This window comes from Aspergillus heteromorphus (assembly GCF_003184545.1).
Source record: "Aspergillus heteromorphus CBS 117.55 chromosome Unknown BO70scaffold_5, whole genome shotgun sequence".
In the NCBI taxonomy this organism is placed as follows: Eukaryota; Fungi; Ascomycota; class Eurotiomycetes; order Eurotiales; family Aspergillaceae; genus Aspergillus; species Aspergillus heteromorphus.
Genome location: NW_020290410.1, coordinates 1,121,485 through 1,138,091, shown reverse-complemented (window position 1 = coordinate 1,138,091; position 16,607 = coordinate 1,121,485). Strand labels below are relative to the sequence as shown.

Below are 16,607 nucleotides of genomic sequence, written 5' to 3'. Positions count from 1 at the left end.
GTGGCTCACCGCCCGCGGTCCCTCACTGAGTCACTTGTCGATTTGCGTTTCCGGATCGTCTCATTTCGATGCGGAAAGTCAGTCATCGCTGCTGGTCCTCCGCTCTCTTTCGGTCCAACCCTCCCAGATTGTTCTCCTGACGCTGCGGGATACAGCAATGGCTTCTGAAGGCTCCAAGGACCTGCCCGTCAGGCCGGCGGCCGACGCCAAACCTGCCGGTGGTGAGTTACTCACTGCCTGTCTGCCCCGCCAAATGCTGTCGAAGCCCCTCCTAACCAGTTGACTGCGCCAGGCGCCGGATCTCTCCCCGATTTCATGATCGAACGGAACAATTTTTTTGAGGAGTTGTGGCAGCAGTATCTCGAGGAAACCAAGAACCGCCCTCACCCCGACATCAAGGTCTCAATTGAACTCGGTGATGGAAACACCCTGGATGTCACCGCCAAGGCCTGGGAGACCACCCCCGCACAGCTTCTGAAGAACGTCCCCAAGGAGTTGAGCGCCAACATCGTCCTCGCCAGGGTTGGAAAGGATCTCTGGGATCTGGGCCGTCCCCTGGAGGGCGATTGTACCGTCTCTTATGTCCCCTTTGACCACCCCGAGGGACGGGAGGTCTTCTGGCACTCCAGCGCGCACTGCCTCGGTGAGGCCTGCGAATGCGAATACGGATGTCTTCTTTCGCACGGACCTCCGACCCCGCAAGGTTTCTTCTACGACATGGCCATGCCTGACAAGTGAGTATAGAGAGGGTCGCATGGTTGAGCAGATGTGCTGACGTGGAAACAGCCGTGTCGTCAAGGAGAGCGACTGGTCCTCGCTGGACAAGGGCGCAAACCGCATCTTCAAGGAGAAGCAGAGCTTCGACAGACTGGAGGTCACGAAAGAGAACCTCAAGAAGATGTTTGCCTACAGCAAGTACAAGTTGCACTACATCGACAAGCTGGTGACCGGAGAGAAGAGCACTGTGTACCGGTGTGGTACTTTGGTCGATCTCTGCAGGGGTCCCCACATCCAGAGCACTGGCAAAATCAAGACTTTCAAGATCATGCAGGTATATATTAGTATACGTCGCATACCGGATAACATCGGCTGATCTTTCACAGAACTCTTCTGCTTACTTCCTCGGTGACCAAACCAACGACTCGTTGCAGCGTATCCGCGGTGTTGCTTTCCCCGACAAGAAGCAGATGCAGGAGCACCTGAAGTTCCTGGAGGAGGCCGAGAAGCGCAACCACTTGAAGATCGGTAAGGAGCAGGAGCTTTTCTTCTTCGATGAGGTGTCTCCGGGATGTCCTTTCCTCCTTCCCAACGGTACCAAGATCTTCAACGCCCTTCAGTCCCTTCTGCGCACGGAGTACCGTAAGCGGGGCTACCAGGAGGTCCAGACCCCCAACATGTACGATGTGGGCCTTTGGAAGACGTCTGGCCACTGGGCTCACTACAAGGATGACATGTTCAAGATTGACGTCGAGAAGAAGGAGTGGGCCCTGAAGCCCATGAACTGCCCCGGCCACTTTGTCCTCTTCGGTCACCGTGAGCGGAGTTACAGAGAGCTTCCTCTGAGAATTGCGGACTTTGGTGTCTTGCACAGAAACGAGGCCTCCGGTGCCCTCAGTGGCCTGACCCGTGTCCGCAAGTTCCAGCAGGATGACACGCACATTTTCTGTACTCAGGACCAGGTGAGTACATGCCCTTGGATCTCCCAATAGGCATTTGAATTGAGCTAATCCCGAGAAGATCATGTCCGAAATCGAGGGTCTGTTTGACTTCTTGCAGTCCATCTACGGACTGTTCGGCTTCACTTTCAAGCTGAAGCTTTCCACCCGCCCCGAGAAGTACTTGGGTGAGCTGGAGACCTGGAACGAGGCCGAGGCGCAGCTCAAGGCTGCCATGACCAAGTTCAAGGGCAATGACTGGATCATTGATGAGGGTGATGGTGCTTTCTACGGACCCAAGATCGACATTACTATTGCCGATGCTCTCAAGCGAGAGTTCCAGTGCGCGACCATTCAGCTCGACTACCAGGCTCCCATCAACTTCAAGCTCGAGTACATGTCGAACGAGAAGGGTGAGAAGGCCGTAATGACCGAGGATAGCGAGGCCAAGCCTAACGAGCCCGGTCCTGGCCGCGCCCGCCCGGTTGTCATCCACCGTGCCATCATCGGCAGTTTCGAGCGTTTCCTTGGAATCTTGATCGAGCACTTTGGCGGCAAGTGGCCCTTCTGGATCAGCCCTCGCCAGATCCTGATCGTGCCCGTTATGCCTGCCGTGAACGACTACGTGGAGGAGCTGCAGAGCATCTTGCGCCAGGATAAGCTGAACGTGGACATCGACATCAGCGGAAACACCATGCAGAAGAAGATCCGTACTGGACAGCTGCACCAGTACAACTTCATCTTTGGTAAGTGCACTCACCTCCTTTCTTGGCCATGATTCGGATTGACTCTAACTGCACACACAGTTGTCGGCGCCCAAGAAAAGGAGTCTCGCACGGTGAACATCCGTAACCGTGATGACCCGGCTACCCAGAAGATGGGTGTCATGGTTCCTCTGGAAGAGGCTCGCCAGAAGCTGAAGGCTCTGCGGAAGGAGCGGAGACTGGTCAACGCTCTGTGAACGGAATTGCATTGTGGATTATTTGCATGAGAAGATCTACGTGTCACTATACCATGGCTTAGATACTAGATCGTGTGAGGTCATGAGGGCATTATTGATGTTTGATTTAGCATGACATAAAAAGAAAGACCAAGATCCTAGACTGCACGAAGTGACGAGACGGCGTTACATTTGATTGACGGCGAATCGTATATGATTTTTATTTCTGGGTAAATATGGAGTAGTAGTTGCGATGAATTGCCAAACTTAATAAGGAGCGCAAGGCGAAGGAGTGTTTGACGGCGTGTCTCATGTTGTGTGTCCCAGCCCTGCTTTCGGAGGTCCGACCAGCCCAGTCCGACGCCGATCCCAAAAGGCCAGGGAATCCATCCATCTCTTCTTCTTCCCCCATCATCCTTCCCACCCCTTTGGGAAACACACCAGGTCCTCCTCGACAGGGAGGACGATGACAATTGCAACGAACTGAGTCTTGCGTTCCAGCGAAATTAGCGAAATTAGCGACATCCCCGACATTCCCGTCATGACTGGTCCATGATGCCTCTTTCATTGCAACCCCAACCTCTGTGGCGTAAGGCGCCGGTCTTCTTCTTCGTGGCCGCCTTCTTCTCCGCCTGCTTTGTAGTCTTTTTCTATTCCAGACCCCCGAGCCAGATCGTGTCGCTTCCCGACCCCGAGCTCAGCCCCTCGCTCCCTCCCCCCGACGAATACAACCCGTGCTCCGTGGACCTCGACCGTCTTCGCAAGTATTCCAATCACTCCGTCGAGTCCGTCGAGTACGCCCGGTTAGAAATCGCCGTAACCCCCACGGATAACTTCACTCGCCATGCCGATGCCCTCAACACGCGCTTCCCCAAGTTCCGCACCGTTCGTTTAGACACCGAGGCGCATCGACAAGACCTGTCGCCGGACAAATGCACCGCCTCCGTCACGATCCAGGGCCCCATGCCGAGCGCCCGCCCCGATGCGTCGCACATGATCTTCGGCCTTGCAACGTCCCTGGATAGACTCCTCGACTCCCTGGATGCTTTCGCACACTGGGCTGCGGGCACCAATGCGCAACTCCTGGTCGCCGTCGATAACGGGGGAGGGCCCGAGAAAAAGCAGGCACAACAGCGGGCGGATGCGTTGGGAATCCGTCTCACCATCCTGCAGGAGGAGGACGAGCGCTTGGACCGATACTTCTATTTGATCCGATACCTGTACAAACACCGGGATGCAAACACCCAGTGGGCCGTGATGATGGACGACGATACTTTCTTCCCGTCCATGACGAGGCTGGTGGATCGGCTGGCCACCTACGACACGACAAAGCCTCAGTACGTCGGGGGCGTGACCGAGGACCTGCAGCATATGTACGGCTCGGGGTACATGGCGTACGGAGGTGCGGGCATCTTCCTCTCCATGCCGCTTCTCCAGCAGCTGCAGCCATACTTTGACGAATGCTATGTTTTCAAAGCGGGAGGCGACCGCATGCTCTCGCGGTGTATCTATGCGCACACGACCACGAAGCTCTCGGTGGAGCGGGATCTCTTCCAGCTGGATCTTCGTGGCGATGCGTCGGGCTTCTACGAGGCCGGACGCGGCCAGCCGCTCTCCGTGCATCACTGGAAGTCCTGGTTCGAGGCCGACATGGTGGGCCTCAGCAAGGTGGCCAGCATCTGCGGCGAGGAATGTCTGCTCCACCGGTGGCTCTTGCCGGACGAATGGTACCTGGTCAATGGGTTCTCCGTGATCAAGTACTCGACCGTGTCGGATGATCCGTTGCCTATGGAGCATACCTGGGACGCGAGCAAGTATCCCGGCCCGGACCCGTTCACCTGGAGTCTAGGGCCCCTACGTCGCAAGGATGAGAACAAGATTTCGTTCCGACTAAGAGATGCAGTACAGGAGGAGGGGCGGGTGCGGCAGATGTACGTGCATGAGGTGGCGCCAAAGAAGCTGGAGGTGTTGGAGGTGGTTTGGAACCTGGTTCCGTGAGGAACTGGTTTTTATGTTCCTTTTTGAGACCGATAGACACAGAGATACGATACTGTGTATAGATTCTACCTAGTCTTTCAGCTTGATGCTGGAGCAGTGGAGGAAAAAGTCTCAAGTGCCTCGTTCGTAGTAGATAGATTACTCCACCATCTAAGTGACAGTTGCATATGCATGGTTGATCTGTAAGTACTAGGCATAGACACGCCTGCCTCAGGCACAGGTGGCACTGGATGTCTGAGGCTTTCCAGGCATTATTTTCCAGGCATTTTCCAGGCAACCGGGTTCCTCGCCGGAGTGGAACTGAAAGGCCAACAACATCCATCTCCGAGCCTCCGACTGCTCTCTCTGCCTATCGCGTCGACGCGAACCCATGGCGTCAATTTGCCTCAATTTCCCTCGACGGCGACTGCAGGCTGCGCGCTTCCCAGACCCAATCAGCAGGCCGACTGGGGGGTCTGTCACATCCCATCACTTGGATTCCCTGTAGGAGTGCTGTATGGAGTGCTATAGGTGAGGTGGGGAAGAAAGAGGAATATAACCTCCTCGCCTCCTCGCCTCCTCATTCTTCCAGAGCCTTCTCTTCTCTGATCATCATTGTGATTTTTCTTCATCTTGTTGTTATTCTCCCGTGTCTCTGCTGATCCCGTCTCCTGTTTCAGAATCATCCAGACCCTCTCGGACATCAGCGGGGCACCGACCGGCCAACCGACCCAGCGACCCAAACAACCACCACCTGCGGACACTGCGGACTGACAGACGCCATCCATTATTCATTCCTCGTGAGAAACTTCCCCAGGGGACAAAGAAAACAGAAAGCACGGAATCCAGAAAAAGCAGCCCAGGCTATCTGACCCGCACCAAACTCTCCTCCCCTCCTCCATCCACCAGAAGAGCAGCGATTCGGGTCCAGCCCAACAACGGCCGTACTCGAGCGGATACTGCTGATACTACTTGTGTACTATCTATCTTCTACCCCACCTGGTGCCATCCGACCCTCGATCGGAACAACTCTCTCCCTCCCCCCATCCCCCATCGGCCGACGGTCCCAGTTAACTATCTACTGACTACCCAAACGGCGTACCTTTCCCCTTCCTCCTCTCCCCCGCCCTGACCTGCCTCGCTTTTCTCCCACCCCCTATCCCCCGGTCCGTCGCCCCCCCATCGTGTCATCATGTCCGACCTTCAGGGTCGCAAGATCTTCAAGGTCTTCAACCAGGACTTCATCGTCGATGAACGCTACACTGTCACCAAGGAATTGGGCCAGGGCGCATACGGTATCGTCTGGTAGGTCGGCTCTCCTCCGTCGGCGTCACGGCGCCCCCCCCCCCCCCCCCCCGGCGAGGACAGACCCTCCCCACGGAAATCATGGTTCTAACGACACCAGCGCCGCCACCAACGGTCAGACCGGCGAAGGCGTGGCCATCAAGAAGGTCACCAATGTCTTCAGCAAGAAGATTCTCGCCAAGCGCGCCCTGAGAGAAATCAAGCTGCTCCAGCACTTCAGAGGTCACCGCAATGTGCGTCATTCTCGTCCTTCCCAGCGCCAGCCCGTGAGCGCGTAATCACTGACATGGCCATGTCCCAGATCACTTGCCTATACGACATGGACATCCCCCGCGCGGACAACTTCAATGAGACCTACCTATACGAGGGTGAGATCTTCCCTGGTCCGCTACACACGTACATTTCCGTCGCTAATCACGGACCTGAACAGAGTTGATGGAGTGCGATCTGGCCGCGATCATCCGCTCCGGACAGCCCCTGACCGATGCCCACTTCCAGTCCTTCATCTACCAGATCCTCTGTGGTCTCAAGTACATCCATTCCGCCAACGTGCTGCACCGTGATTTGAAACCCGGAAACTTGCTGGTCAACGCCGACTGCGAGCTGAAGATCTGTGATTTTGGTCTGGCCCGTGGTTTCTCGATCGACCCGGAGGAGAACGCTGGATACATGACGGAATATGTCGCGACGAGATGGTACCGTGCGCCGGAGATCATGCTGAGCTTCCAGAGCTACACCAAAGCCAGTACGTGCTCCTCCTGACCCCATCTCCGTCCCCATACGGTATACTGATCAATGTGCAGTCGATGTCTGGTCCGTGGGCTGTATCCTGGCCGAGCTTCTCGGCGGTCGCCCCTTCTTCAAGGGTCGCGACTACGTTGACCAGCTCAACCAGATCCTCCACTACCTGGGAACCCCCAACGAGGAGACGCTGAGCCGGATCGGCTCCCCCGGGCCCAGGAGTACGTGCGCAACCTGCCGTTCATGCCTAAGATCCCGTTCCAGCGCCTGTTCACCAACGCGAATCCCGACGCGCTCGACCTGCTCGACCGCATGCTCGCATTCGACCCCTCCTCGCGTATCTCGGTCGAGGAGGCCCTGGAGCACCCCTACTTGCAGATTTGGCACGACGCGTCGGACGAGCCGACCTGCCCCACGACCTTCGACTTCCACTTCGAGGTCGTCGATGACGTGGGTGAGATGCGCCGCATGATCTACGACGAGGTCGTGCGCTTCCGGGCCACCGTCCGGCAACAGTCGCAGGTGCAGGCCGCCGCGCAGCAGCAGCAGATCGCCCAGCAGACCAACGTGCCCATCCCCGATAACCAGCAGGGCGGCTGGAAGCAGGAGGAGCCCAAACCCCAGGAGGCGGGCGGTCTCCACCAGAACGATCTGGAATCGTCGCTGCAACGGGGCATGGACGTCCAATAAACAAAACAACCCCCCCCTGGACCAGTGCCCTGCCCACCTAGCTGCCTCCCTCCCTCCCACAGTGTACATGTTTGTTTGCCTATCTGCTTGCCTGCCTACCTGCCCACTTCGTCGCGGAGGATTAAAAAAAGGCCTGATCGCTTCGCCGTTGAATATAATCAATCCATCGTGGTTCTGGAAATCGCGGGCGTTTCCTGGACTAGCTACGTACCCTTATCACTAGTCATATCATATCCCTATCTATCTATCCATCCTTCTATCCTTCCACCTATCTATCCTCCCTTTCTCTATTTGTTATCCTACCCTGCCCTGCCCTGCCCTAATCCCTCCACCCCTACCCCATTACCCCTTCCATCCCCATGTATGCATGTATGTACGCCCTTGCCCCCGACCCAATTTTGGACCGAATGCAACGACCCTTCCCATTCTGCTTTTTGCTGTCCGTGATATTCGCCATGTGTGTGAGAGAGAGAGAGAGAGAGAGAGATAGCTGGTTCTGCTCGCATTCCGGGTGGTTGGTTAATTGGTTATTCGTTGATTAACTGGTTAGACTACGGTCGAAATGCTGTGCTGTGCTGTGATGCATTTGAAATTGAGCGCTGGTTTGATTGCACCCATCCCTTTTGGTTCAATGATTGATTGGTTGGATGATTGAATGAATGGAATAGATAGATATAGTACTTTGGTTGATTAGTTGGTTGATCTAATGATCTATATATGGTTTCGGTTAGTATCTTCTATCTACTATCTACCACCACCAATGTGATGTGTGGTGTGTGGTGTGTGATATGTGTGACTTCTTAGTTAGGCAGTTCCTTCCTTCTTTCCTTTCTTGCCTAAATGACCGGCTGCCTGATTGCCTGATTGCCTGATTGCCTGATTGCCTGATTGCCTTGGTGCCTTACTACCTGGCTGCCTACTCCTTCCTATCCTGTCCTCTCCTTTCATGTTCTTTTCCCCTTTTACTCAGCTAGCACGTGTATCATCCGTAATCATATCTATTGTTGTAGTGAATTATATATAGGCAGATGGGCGGATAGGTACTAGACAGGCAGACAGACAGACAGACAGACAGACAGACAGACAGACAGACAGACAGACAGACAGACAGACAGACATATGGAGAGATGAGAGGAGAGAGGAGAGAGGAGAGAGGAGAGAGGAGAGAAAGCTCCTATACACTATCCATACCAGCTAGCACAATTTTCATTCGGTTAGTTAAGTAGTAGTAGGGAGTAAGAAAAATATAAGTATCATTCATCATTCATCAATCATCATATCAATCAGTGGTGTTTGTTCTACTTTACATCTGCCCATCCAATCCATCCCATCCATGCAAACTACCTTACACAACTATCAATTCAACCCTAAGATCCAATGATATCCAAAAAAAAAAAAAAAACAACAAGAAGAAGAATAAGGAGAAGAGACTCAACTCAATCCAATCCAATCCAATGCACTTCGAACACAATACAACCTCCACAACCCAATAACCCACCACCCCATATACCACAAGCACCCATACACCCATCCACCCAGAGTCAAATCAACAATCAATAATAATACCCCCTCCACCAAACCGCCATTCCTGCAGCAACCACCAAATCCAACATCTTGATGCCCTCATCCTCAATTATTAACTTCCCCAATTTAGCGGATTTCCCGCGCATACCGCCCCCCGCTCGCTCGCGCGCAAGAGAAAGATCGAGACGGTCGTCGCTGGGTGGACGGCGCAGAGGGCCCGTTTTCTCTTTCTCGTGCTGCAAGGGATCGCCAACACCAACACCACCACCACCACCACCACCGCTGCTGGTACTGCTGTTGGAGGGGTTGCGCGAGTGGTGAGCACCGCTGGCACCGCCACCAGAGATGGAGGTGATACTGGCGCCGGAACGAGCGCGGGGACGAGTATGGTTGTTTGGATTAAGGAATTGGGCGAGGGAGGAGCGTTTAGAGGAGGAGGGGGCGGCGGTGGTAGTTGTGGCGGCTGGAGATTGCGGGGAGGTGAGATACGATGGTTCGGTGGGTGGAGAAGCGGGGTGGGCGGAGGAGGGTTGGTCGCGGAAGGCGGAGGCTTGGCTGAGGGCGAAAGGGGAGATGTGGGAGGGACCTGGGGGTTGGTGCAGGTGGCCGGGCTGGAAGGGAGTGTTGAAGCGGATTTCCGCGACGGTGACGGCGGGGGATTCGGGCATGGAGGATTGGTTGGAGCTGGGGGTGGGGATGCCCGGGGTGGGGATCATGTGCTTGCATTTTAGGCTGCGGCCATTGACGCTGGTCGAGAATGTGCAGATGCCGTTCCAGGGAGAGGTGAAGGTGTAGTAGCCGCTTTTCAGCTTGGAGTGGTGGCCCGGGGCGTGGGAGATCGTGGGACTGCCGCTGGCGATGCTGTCGAGGGAGGGGCGACCGGGGAGGTCGAGAGAGCCGCCGCGGGCTTCGTCGTTGAAGTAGGGTCGGGAGACGCAGAGCTTGCGATGGAAGCGGCGGGGGTGGGAGGGCTCGTTGGGGGCGGATGTTGGGATGGGAGTTGCCGGGTCGGCCTGGGGCTTGAAGGATGCTAGGGAGATGGGACGGCCGTTGGGTGGGAGGCTCTTGCCCAGGCTGGCTAAGGAGAACGGCTCATTCTGCGCTATGAACCGGTTGTAGCCTGGGGTGAAGATGTCGATGTCGATGGCGCCGTTATCGAGCCGGGGGGTCGACATGGTCGCGACATTCCACTGACTGCCGTGCGTAGGGTCACGACGGATCAGTGTGATATGGAAGCCCCGGGGAGCAGGGGCCCGGTGGTCGTGCGGTCTCAGGGCGGGCGACTGCCCCGGGCTTTGCGGAGGGCTTCTGACTGGCGATTCCAGATGGGTTCGCGATGGACTCCCGTGGGCTGAATGTGGCCGGATCTGAGGCCTTCTGGAATCCAAACTATGGCGACTAGCCTCGTACTTCTCCCTCCACTTTTCCTCGCCTCGCGCCAGGTACCCCGACAGCGCTGCGCTCCAACGATTGGCTTTCTTCGCCGGGACGGGGTCTATGGGCGATCCCAACACAGGATCCTCTCTAGGGACGGGGGGGAGCGGGCGCGAAGGGCGCGCATTCTGAACGGCCGCGGCATCTTCTGTTCGGGTGGGTTCGAGAAAGTCATCGAAGGTTATTGGAACGGAGCGTGGCGGTGCACAGATGGATTCGCCCGGTGTAGTATCGCCCTGGTAGCTGGGACGAGGCGGCATGGGAGGTCGCTGCAGGTAGTCTGGCATCTGTGAGGGCGACCTGGTCTCCTGCGACTGCCACGACGTCGGACGCGGACGAGCGGGGAGAGGGGGAGGAGGGGCACCCGCATCGGCCGTCACCGGATTGCCAGCTTTACCAGCGCCCGGCACAGGCTTGCGCCTGACGTTGTTCAGTCGCGCAAGCTCAGGCGAGGGGGAAACCTCTGCGTCGTCCCCGAGCTCTTCTTTCCGCAGCCTGGCCTCTTCTTCGCGCTCCTGCTCGTATTCCTCGAGAAGGACCTCATCGTCGGGAGTCGCAACATGCAGATAGTAAAGGGAGGCATTGATGGCCTCTGCAGAGACGCTGGCCTTGGTCGGTGGTTTTAAGGGGGACAGGAAAACATCTAGGCGAAGCGAGGAACATGTCAGTCCATGGCCGAACAGAAGACCAGAGAGGGAGGGGGGGGGTTCGCGGATCGATCATATGCATGTCACCGCCCATGCGGGGCATTCTTCAGGCGATCGGGAAGAAAGAGGGAGGGGGTGGATGCGACGTACCTCGACTGCCCGGGACGCGCACGATGTACAAGACCAGCGGATCGAGTTTCTTCTGGGTGGGATTGCGCGGATAGGCGGGGGGGTTGGAGGCGACGGCAGTGATGGAGGACAGCGAACGAGCCTCGACGGGGGCTTTGGGGAGGCCGGGGGTCGGCGTGGCGGCCACCGAGACGGACTCCCCGTCCCCCGCGGCGTCGACCTTGGCCATGGCCATGCGAGGGGGTTCCGAGGGGAGGGGTGCGGGTTACCGAGGGGAAAGGGTCGCAGGGATCAGAACAACCGGCATCAGGGGTGAGGGAAAGAAAACAAAAAGCAGAAAAATGAAAGGGGAGAGAGAAAGCAAAAGGAAAGGGGAAAGGGGAAAGGGAGGAGAAGGAGAGAGAGAAAGAGAGACAAGAGAGGGAGGGAATGAGGGAAAGCGGAGAAGCCGGAGAAACCGCCAAGAGGTTGATCAGCATCGGGCAGCAAGAGGACTGGACTCTGGAGATATCTATCTATCTCCCAGTGGCACAACGGGATCTACGTGGGACAAGCACAGCAGCAGCAGCAGCAGCAGCAGTGACGATCAACCGGACGGACTGTCCTGTGGGACAGAAATGAGGCTGCCTGGCCAAGGCAAAATGGAAGGAGGGAAGGAAGTACACAGCCACCACAGCGTCCCTAGCAAGCAATGAGTATGGATTCGGTCAATTATCATCACGTCCAAAAGGTATCTCGCCAACAATATAACAAGAATTCTAAGCTACAGGTCAGGTAACTTGGCGTGCCCCCCCTCATGCGATAGCTGCAATCGCCGCAATATAAGACGAAAGAAGAGGAAAGAAATCCCGAGTCAACAACAATCCCGCAGCAGCAGGCTCCCATCCATCCTACAAGGTGGATCGGATCGTAGGGCCCAATTATAAGAATAGCGACTCGCAAGAACAACATTATGAACTCCCATGCGCCCAAGTGAACCATGCCCCTTTCCATGAAAACGCGATGTCTAGACGACCGTCTCCGATCGCTCGCCCTCCGCAATGATCGGGACGTTGAGTCCTCGCTCGGGGCTCTGTAGCACCAGTTGCTCGTGGCGTCGCGCGCGCAGGAAATCGCTGATGGCCCGGATCAGGATGAACCACCCGACGATCATCAAGACATAGGAGATCCATTCGCTCGTGGTGATGGCGGACACGGCACCGCCGCCATCCCCCCCGGAGCCCCCATCCACATTATTCGGGTCGAAGCTATGGCTGTTGGGGTCTGGCGGCGTCACGTAGTCCGAGCCCCCGTCGTCCGACCCCTTCGAGTCACCGCCGCCCTTCATGTAAAAGCCGTACTGCACCAATGTGAGGCCGAGTCCAGCCCGGCTACCATTCTTGGCGGCGTGCGTCGTGTGAAGGAGGTAGGTCAGGAGGAATCCGACCAGCTGGAACGACATGGAGATCATGGCATTCCAGACAAACGAGAAGATCGAGCCAACCGGCAGCCCATCCACAAACACCTCATCTGACGAAATCCCCGGCGCAAGGATCGTCGTCTCCCAGTACGGGGGGGTGGCATCCGCAGCGGCTTCTTCGTAGGACTATATATAGAACATCATCAGCATTCACCTCCACCCTTACAAACACATCTCCAAAGTCGAAATCCACATACCGGAGGCAAATCCTCGTTCTTCTCCCCACGCTCCGGCTTAGCCGCCAGATTGGCAAAAACACCATCGTTCGCGTTACTGATGACCCGACCGGCGCCCGAGCCCGGGGTGTTAAACGACGGCAAAAGCGTCGGTCTTCTCTGAATGCCTCCGCCGGAGCGTACGTCCCCTGCCTGCTGTTCCGATCCACTGGACGACGATGATGACGCCGCGGCGACGCTGCTGCTGCTGCTGTCCGCCACCGAGCGGGTATCCGGCTGGGCCCGCATTAGCCGCTGGCGGTCGTCGGGCTCATCCTCGCCCTCGGATTCACTACCATCGCCAAAGGCATCGGCTAACGTCTGGTCGGCATGGTCTCGGCGAGAGTCGTCGTGGAGAAGGCGTCTGGATGGGGAGGAGGAGCGAGAGCGGAACGAGGGAGGTGGGGAGGAAGGCGTCGGGTTGGGTCGTAGAGGGATCGACGAATGTGACTGGTGTGTGTCGCCTTCTTCATCGTGGGCGTTCACCTATACAGATAACGATGTCAGTCAGCGATCCTTCATGGATTCCCGCCCATCGCGGACTGCAAGACACAGGCCCGACGGCCGGTCTCTTGAAACGCTGGTGCCTCATACCCGTTGATAACGCTGCGAGCTCATGACGAGCTGAGCGAGCGGGAGTCCGGAAGGAGAAGAGAAGAGGGACGAGAGAGGCGAAACAAAGGAAAACAACGAAGACGGTCGAGTATGTAGGACGAGGCAGAGAGGAAGAGGCGTAAAGAACGTGGATGGATGGGATGAGTGGGAGGGACGATGGAAGGAGATCAGCTGGAGATGACGAGGAGAAGAGCCAGGTCAGGCACCCAGGCACCCATGACCCGGTGGCTCAGGCAGTCAGGCTGGACTGGTAGTTCGTGCGCCCGCATGCCTCAGGCCGCATATTTCCTCGTGACCGGCTTTTTGCGACATCCCGAGCCATTCTGTAGATGCTGCAGAGAGCACACCTCAGCCCTTCGCACTGGAACTGGCTCCTCTCACAATCCCTCCGACCTCATCCGACATCCCAACCACCTCATATATCCCACCTCCTCCCTCACCAGTGCCCTCAATCCACCTCCACCATGGCCGCCAAACCCGTACGCTATACCACCCGCAATCAATCCGCGGCGAATCCCCAAACAAGCCCTCTTTGGACACGGAACTAACCAGCGAAAACAAAATACAGAACCCCCAAGCCATCCAAACGCGGATCGCCCACCTCCTCAAACACTGGCCCGTCGATAACGTGCGCCCGGCCTCCGTCTCCGTCCAGACCTACCTCCAAGCATCCCTATCGCAAGCCAACGCCGCCGAGTCACAGCAAAAGCAACCGCAACAAACGCCGCCCGTCAACATCAGCCAGTCATCCGCGGACGCGCTCTCATCGCTGCTGGAGGACCGTTATGCGAGACGGTACCCGTTGTCTCCGCGCATGCGGCACCCGGCCAGCAACCCGGACTATTACGACAATCTTCTTCGGGAAATCGACGAGGCGCCGTCGCGGGATTGGCTGGGGCGGTTGAGGAAGAGGCTTGCGGGTGTCTTCAGGTTTAAATAGATACTACTGCGTGCGGGGCTGTTGGGTCTTTGTTTCTGCTTGGGTTGCGTTGCGTTGCGTTGCGTTTCTCCTGTACTGTACGGTGTAAGGGTGGGGAAAAGTGTACATGCACATGCTACTACTGTTGTATCACTATTGGGCTGCATGATGGGATGGGATGGATTTGTCAGGGTTGGTTGTGAGACTCGGAGGCCGCGAGACGAGAGAAAAGAAAATAAGTGGACATCCCTGTACTTTTACGACAATGTATATATACTTAATACTGCATGCGAATGTTGTTTTTGGTCTTTGAGAAATGGCACGGCTTTTAGATACTGTTAAGTGCGAGATAGTATATAGTAGTTTTGCAGTCGGATATCGCCGTTGAAAGAACACGCTTGAAAATTGTACAGAAATGACAAGGAGACCAATAAAGTCTGGGAATGGATAGGAAAAGATGACGACCGGCGACAATCACAACATAGGCTTGACATCATCGGCAACCTTGAACGGCGCCTCTGTCTTGCTCCGCACTTCATCCACGGTGACTCCGTCTGCCAGCTCAACCAACGTCAACCCGTCGGTGAAGTCGACATCGAACACGCAGAGCTCGGTGATGATGCGGCTGACGCACGTCTTCCCGGTCAAGGGAAACTCGCACTGCTTCACAATCTTGGGGTTGCCCTTCTTATCCGTGTGCTCCATGGTCACCACCACCTTGGTAGCGGAGGGGTTCGAGACAAGGTCCATGGCACCACCAAAGCCCTTGATCTTACCGGGCAGCATCCCTAAAGTCTCGCCGTCAGCATGAAGATCTCCTACCATAACTTTCAAAGGTTCACTTACAGTTAGCCAGATCACCCCGGGCGCTGACTTGCATTGCGCCCAGGATTGTGAGATCGATCCGTCCGGCACGAATCATGCCGAAGGACTCCTCACTGCCGAAGCAAGCCGCGCCGGGCAGCAAAGTGACGGTCTCCTTGCCGGCGTTGATGAGATCAGGGTCCTCCTGGCCCTTCTTGGGGTAAGGGCCCAAGCCCAGAATACCGTTCTCCGACTGCAGCGTAACCGACACAGAGGGGTCGACGAAGTTAGGCGCCAGCATGGGCATACCGATTCCCAAGTTCGCATACATGCCGTTCTTGAACTCCTTGGCCGCACGGCGCACGATGCGCTCGCGCTTGGCGGCCGTATCACCCTTGCCTAGAGCAGCAGCCGCATCCTCGCCCTCTTCCTTGGCGAAAGTAAACTTCTCGATATTCTTCGGGGTGGTGCTCTGAATAACCCGCTTGACGTAGATGCCGGGCAGGTGAATGGCAGCGGGGTCGATCTCCCCAGGCTCGACGATGTGCTCGGCCTCGACGACGGTCATCTTGGCATTGCGACCCATCGCCCCGTTGAAGTTAGCCGCTGCATAGCGGAACTGACAGTTACCCAGCTTGTCGGCCTTCCAGGCCTTCACGAAGGCATAGTCACCCTTAATCGCTTCCTCCATCACATAGCTCTTCTTGTCGAAGACCTTCACGTCCCGCGGCTGACTGTAAAGCGCAATAGTGCCATCGGCATTATGCTTCAGTGGCAGTTCGCCCGTCTGCACGACCGTCCCGAGGGCAGCGGGGGTGAAAAAGGCCGGGATGCCTGCACCACCTGCCCGACAACGCTCAGCCAGGGTACCCTGGGGAGTCAACTCGAGTTCGATTTCTCCGGTCAAGTACATGCGCTCGAAAGTCTTGTTCTCTCCCACGTAGCTGGCAATCATCTTCTTGATCTGTTTGGACTGGAGAAGCAGACCGAGGCCCGCTCCATCCACACCGGCGTTGTTGCTGACGACCGTCAGTCCAGTGATCGACGGGTTGGCTTTCACCGCGTTGATGAGCGTGTCCGGTACACCGGAAAGACCGAATCCACCGGCCAAAAGTGTGGAATTGGACTTCATGTCCTTGATGGCGAGGTCTGCGGACGAGAGGACTTTATTGATTTCAGGCCGACGAACACTACTGGAAAAGGCACGTGCAAGGAACCGTTGGTGCTATACAGCGCAGAAAGCCCGTCAGTGTCCCCATCCCGAAGCTATATTGCACAGGGAACTATGTTCTTACCTTGCTAGGCCCGGCACCAAACTGCCGCGCAATGCGCAGACATGTTGCCACCTGCGACGGCATAATGAATCACGAGGGAGAGTTAAAGAGCTTAGTAGGGGTGCGCGAATGCCAATTGGCGCTCAAAGAAGATAGTGGGCTGGTAGAAGATCTGTCTCGCACAGAGCGATTGGAGGGGTCTGATCGCAGAGGAGTAAGTAGCTTTCCGGGAAGTTGGAAGTGGACGACGAGGCCGCCATTTATAGGGAGTGGATAAGG

The 16,607-nt window shown here is 56.5% G+C and overlaps 7 protein-coding genes across 7 annotated transcripts; 4 read left to right on the top strand and 3 right to left on the bottom strand.

Annotated features, from left to right (window-relative positions):
* Positions 1 to 77: 77 nt before the first annotated feature.
* On the top strand, positions 78 to 2,816 carry BO70DRAFT_359950 (threonine--tRNA ligase THS1). The gene is made up of 6 exons (XM_025542661.1): positions 78 to 221; positions 293 to 734; positions 787 to 1,051; positions 1,104 to 1,679; positions 1,738 to 2,401; positions 2,462 to 2,816. Exons 1-6 carry the CDS (start codon positions 158 to 160, stop codon positions 2,614 to 2,616), a joined length of 2,166 nt encoding a protein of 721 aa, XP_025402032.1. The 5' UTR covers positions 78 to 157; the 3' UTR covers positions 2,617 to 2,816.
* A 210-nt stretch (positions 2,817 to 3,026) lies between these two features.
* On the top strand, positions 3,027 to 4,716 carry BO70DRAFT_359949 (glycosyltransferase family 31 protein). Its single transcript, XM_025542660.1, has one exon. The coding sequence runs from the start codon at positions 3,148 to 3,150 to the stop codon at positions 4,591 to 4,593; it is 1,446 nt and encodes a 481-aa protein (XP_025402031.1). The 5' UTR covers positions 3,027 to 3,147; the 3' UTR covers positions 4,594 to 4,716.
* Positions 4,717 to 5,764: 1,048 nt separating this feature from the next.
* Positions 5,765 to 7,308, top strand: mpkA (mitogen-activated serine/threonine-protein kinase SLT2; the record flags this gene model as incomplete). Its single annotated transcript, XM_025544678.1, has 6 exons — positions 5,765 to 5,877; positions 5,978 to 6,110; positions 6,179 to 6,245; positions 6,308 to 6,622; positions 6,681 to 6,754; positions 6,838 to 7,308. 6 exons carry the CDS (start codon positions 5,765 to 5,767, stop codon positions 7,306 to 7,308), a joined length of 1,173 nt encoding a protein of 390 aa, XP_025402030.1.
* A 1,386-nt stretch (positions 7,309 to 8,694) lies between these two features.
* On the bottom strand, positions 8,695 to 11,312 carry BO70DRAFT_377970 (uncharacterized protein). The gene is made up of 2 exons (XM_025545236.1): positions 11,064 to 11,312; positions 8,695 to 10,909 (listed from the first exon to the last, which is right to left on the bottom strand). The coding sequence occupies exons 1-2, from the start codon at positions 11,275 to 11,277 to the stop codon at positions 8,862 to 8,864; spliced, it is 2,262 nt and encodes a 753-aa protein (XP_025402029.1). The 5' UTR covers positions 11,278 to 11,312; the 3' UTR covers positions 8,695 to 8,861.
* Positions 11,313 to 11,719: 407 nt separating this feature from the next.
* On the bottom strand, positions 11,720 to 13,416 carry BO70DRAFT_359943 (metal homeostatis BSD2 family protein). The gene is made up of 3 exons (XM_025542659.1): positions 13,311 to 13,416; positions 12,699 to 13,202; positions 11,720 to 12,627 (listed from the first exon to the last, which is right to left on the bottom strand). Exons 1-3 carry the CDS (start codon positions 13,332 to 13,334, stop codon positions 12,049 to 12,051), a joined length of 1,107 nt encoding a protein of 368 aa, XP_025402028.1. The 5' UTR covers positions 13,335 to 13,416; the 3' UTR covers positions 11,720 to 12,048.
* Positions 13,417 to 13,795: 379 nt separating this feature from the next.
* On the top strand, positions 13,796 to 14,542 carry BO70DRAFT_377968 (ubiquinol-cytochrome c reductase complex assembly factor 2; the record flags this gene model as incomplete). Its single annotated transcript, XM_025545235.1, has 2 exons — positions 13,796 to 13,810; positions 13,900 to 14,542. The coding sequence occupies 2 exons, from the start codon at positions 13,796 to 13,798 to the stop codon at positions 14,269 to 14,271; spliced, it is 387 nt and encodes a 128-aa protein (XP_025402027.1). The 3' UTR covers positions 14,272 to 14,542.
* Positions 14,539 to 16,538, bottom strand: BO70DRAFT_359941 (3-oxoacid CoA-transferase). Its single transcript, XM_025542658.1, has 3 exons — positions 16,350 to 16,538; positions 15,097 to 16,279; positions 14,539 to 15,038 (listed from the first exon to the last, which is right to left on the bottom strand). The coding sequence occupies exons 1-3, from the start codon at positions 16,410 to 16,412 to the stop codon at positions 14,725 to 14,727; spliced, it is 1,560 nt and encodes a 519-aa protein (XP_025402026.1). The 5' UTR covers positions 16,413 to 16,538; the 3' UTR covers positions 14,539 to 14,724.
* Between the last annotated feature and the right edge of the window lie 69 nt (positions 16,539 to 16,607).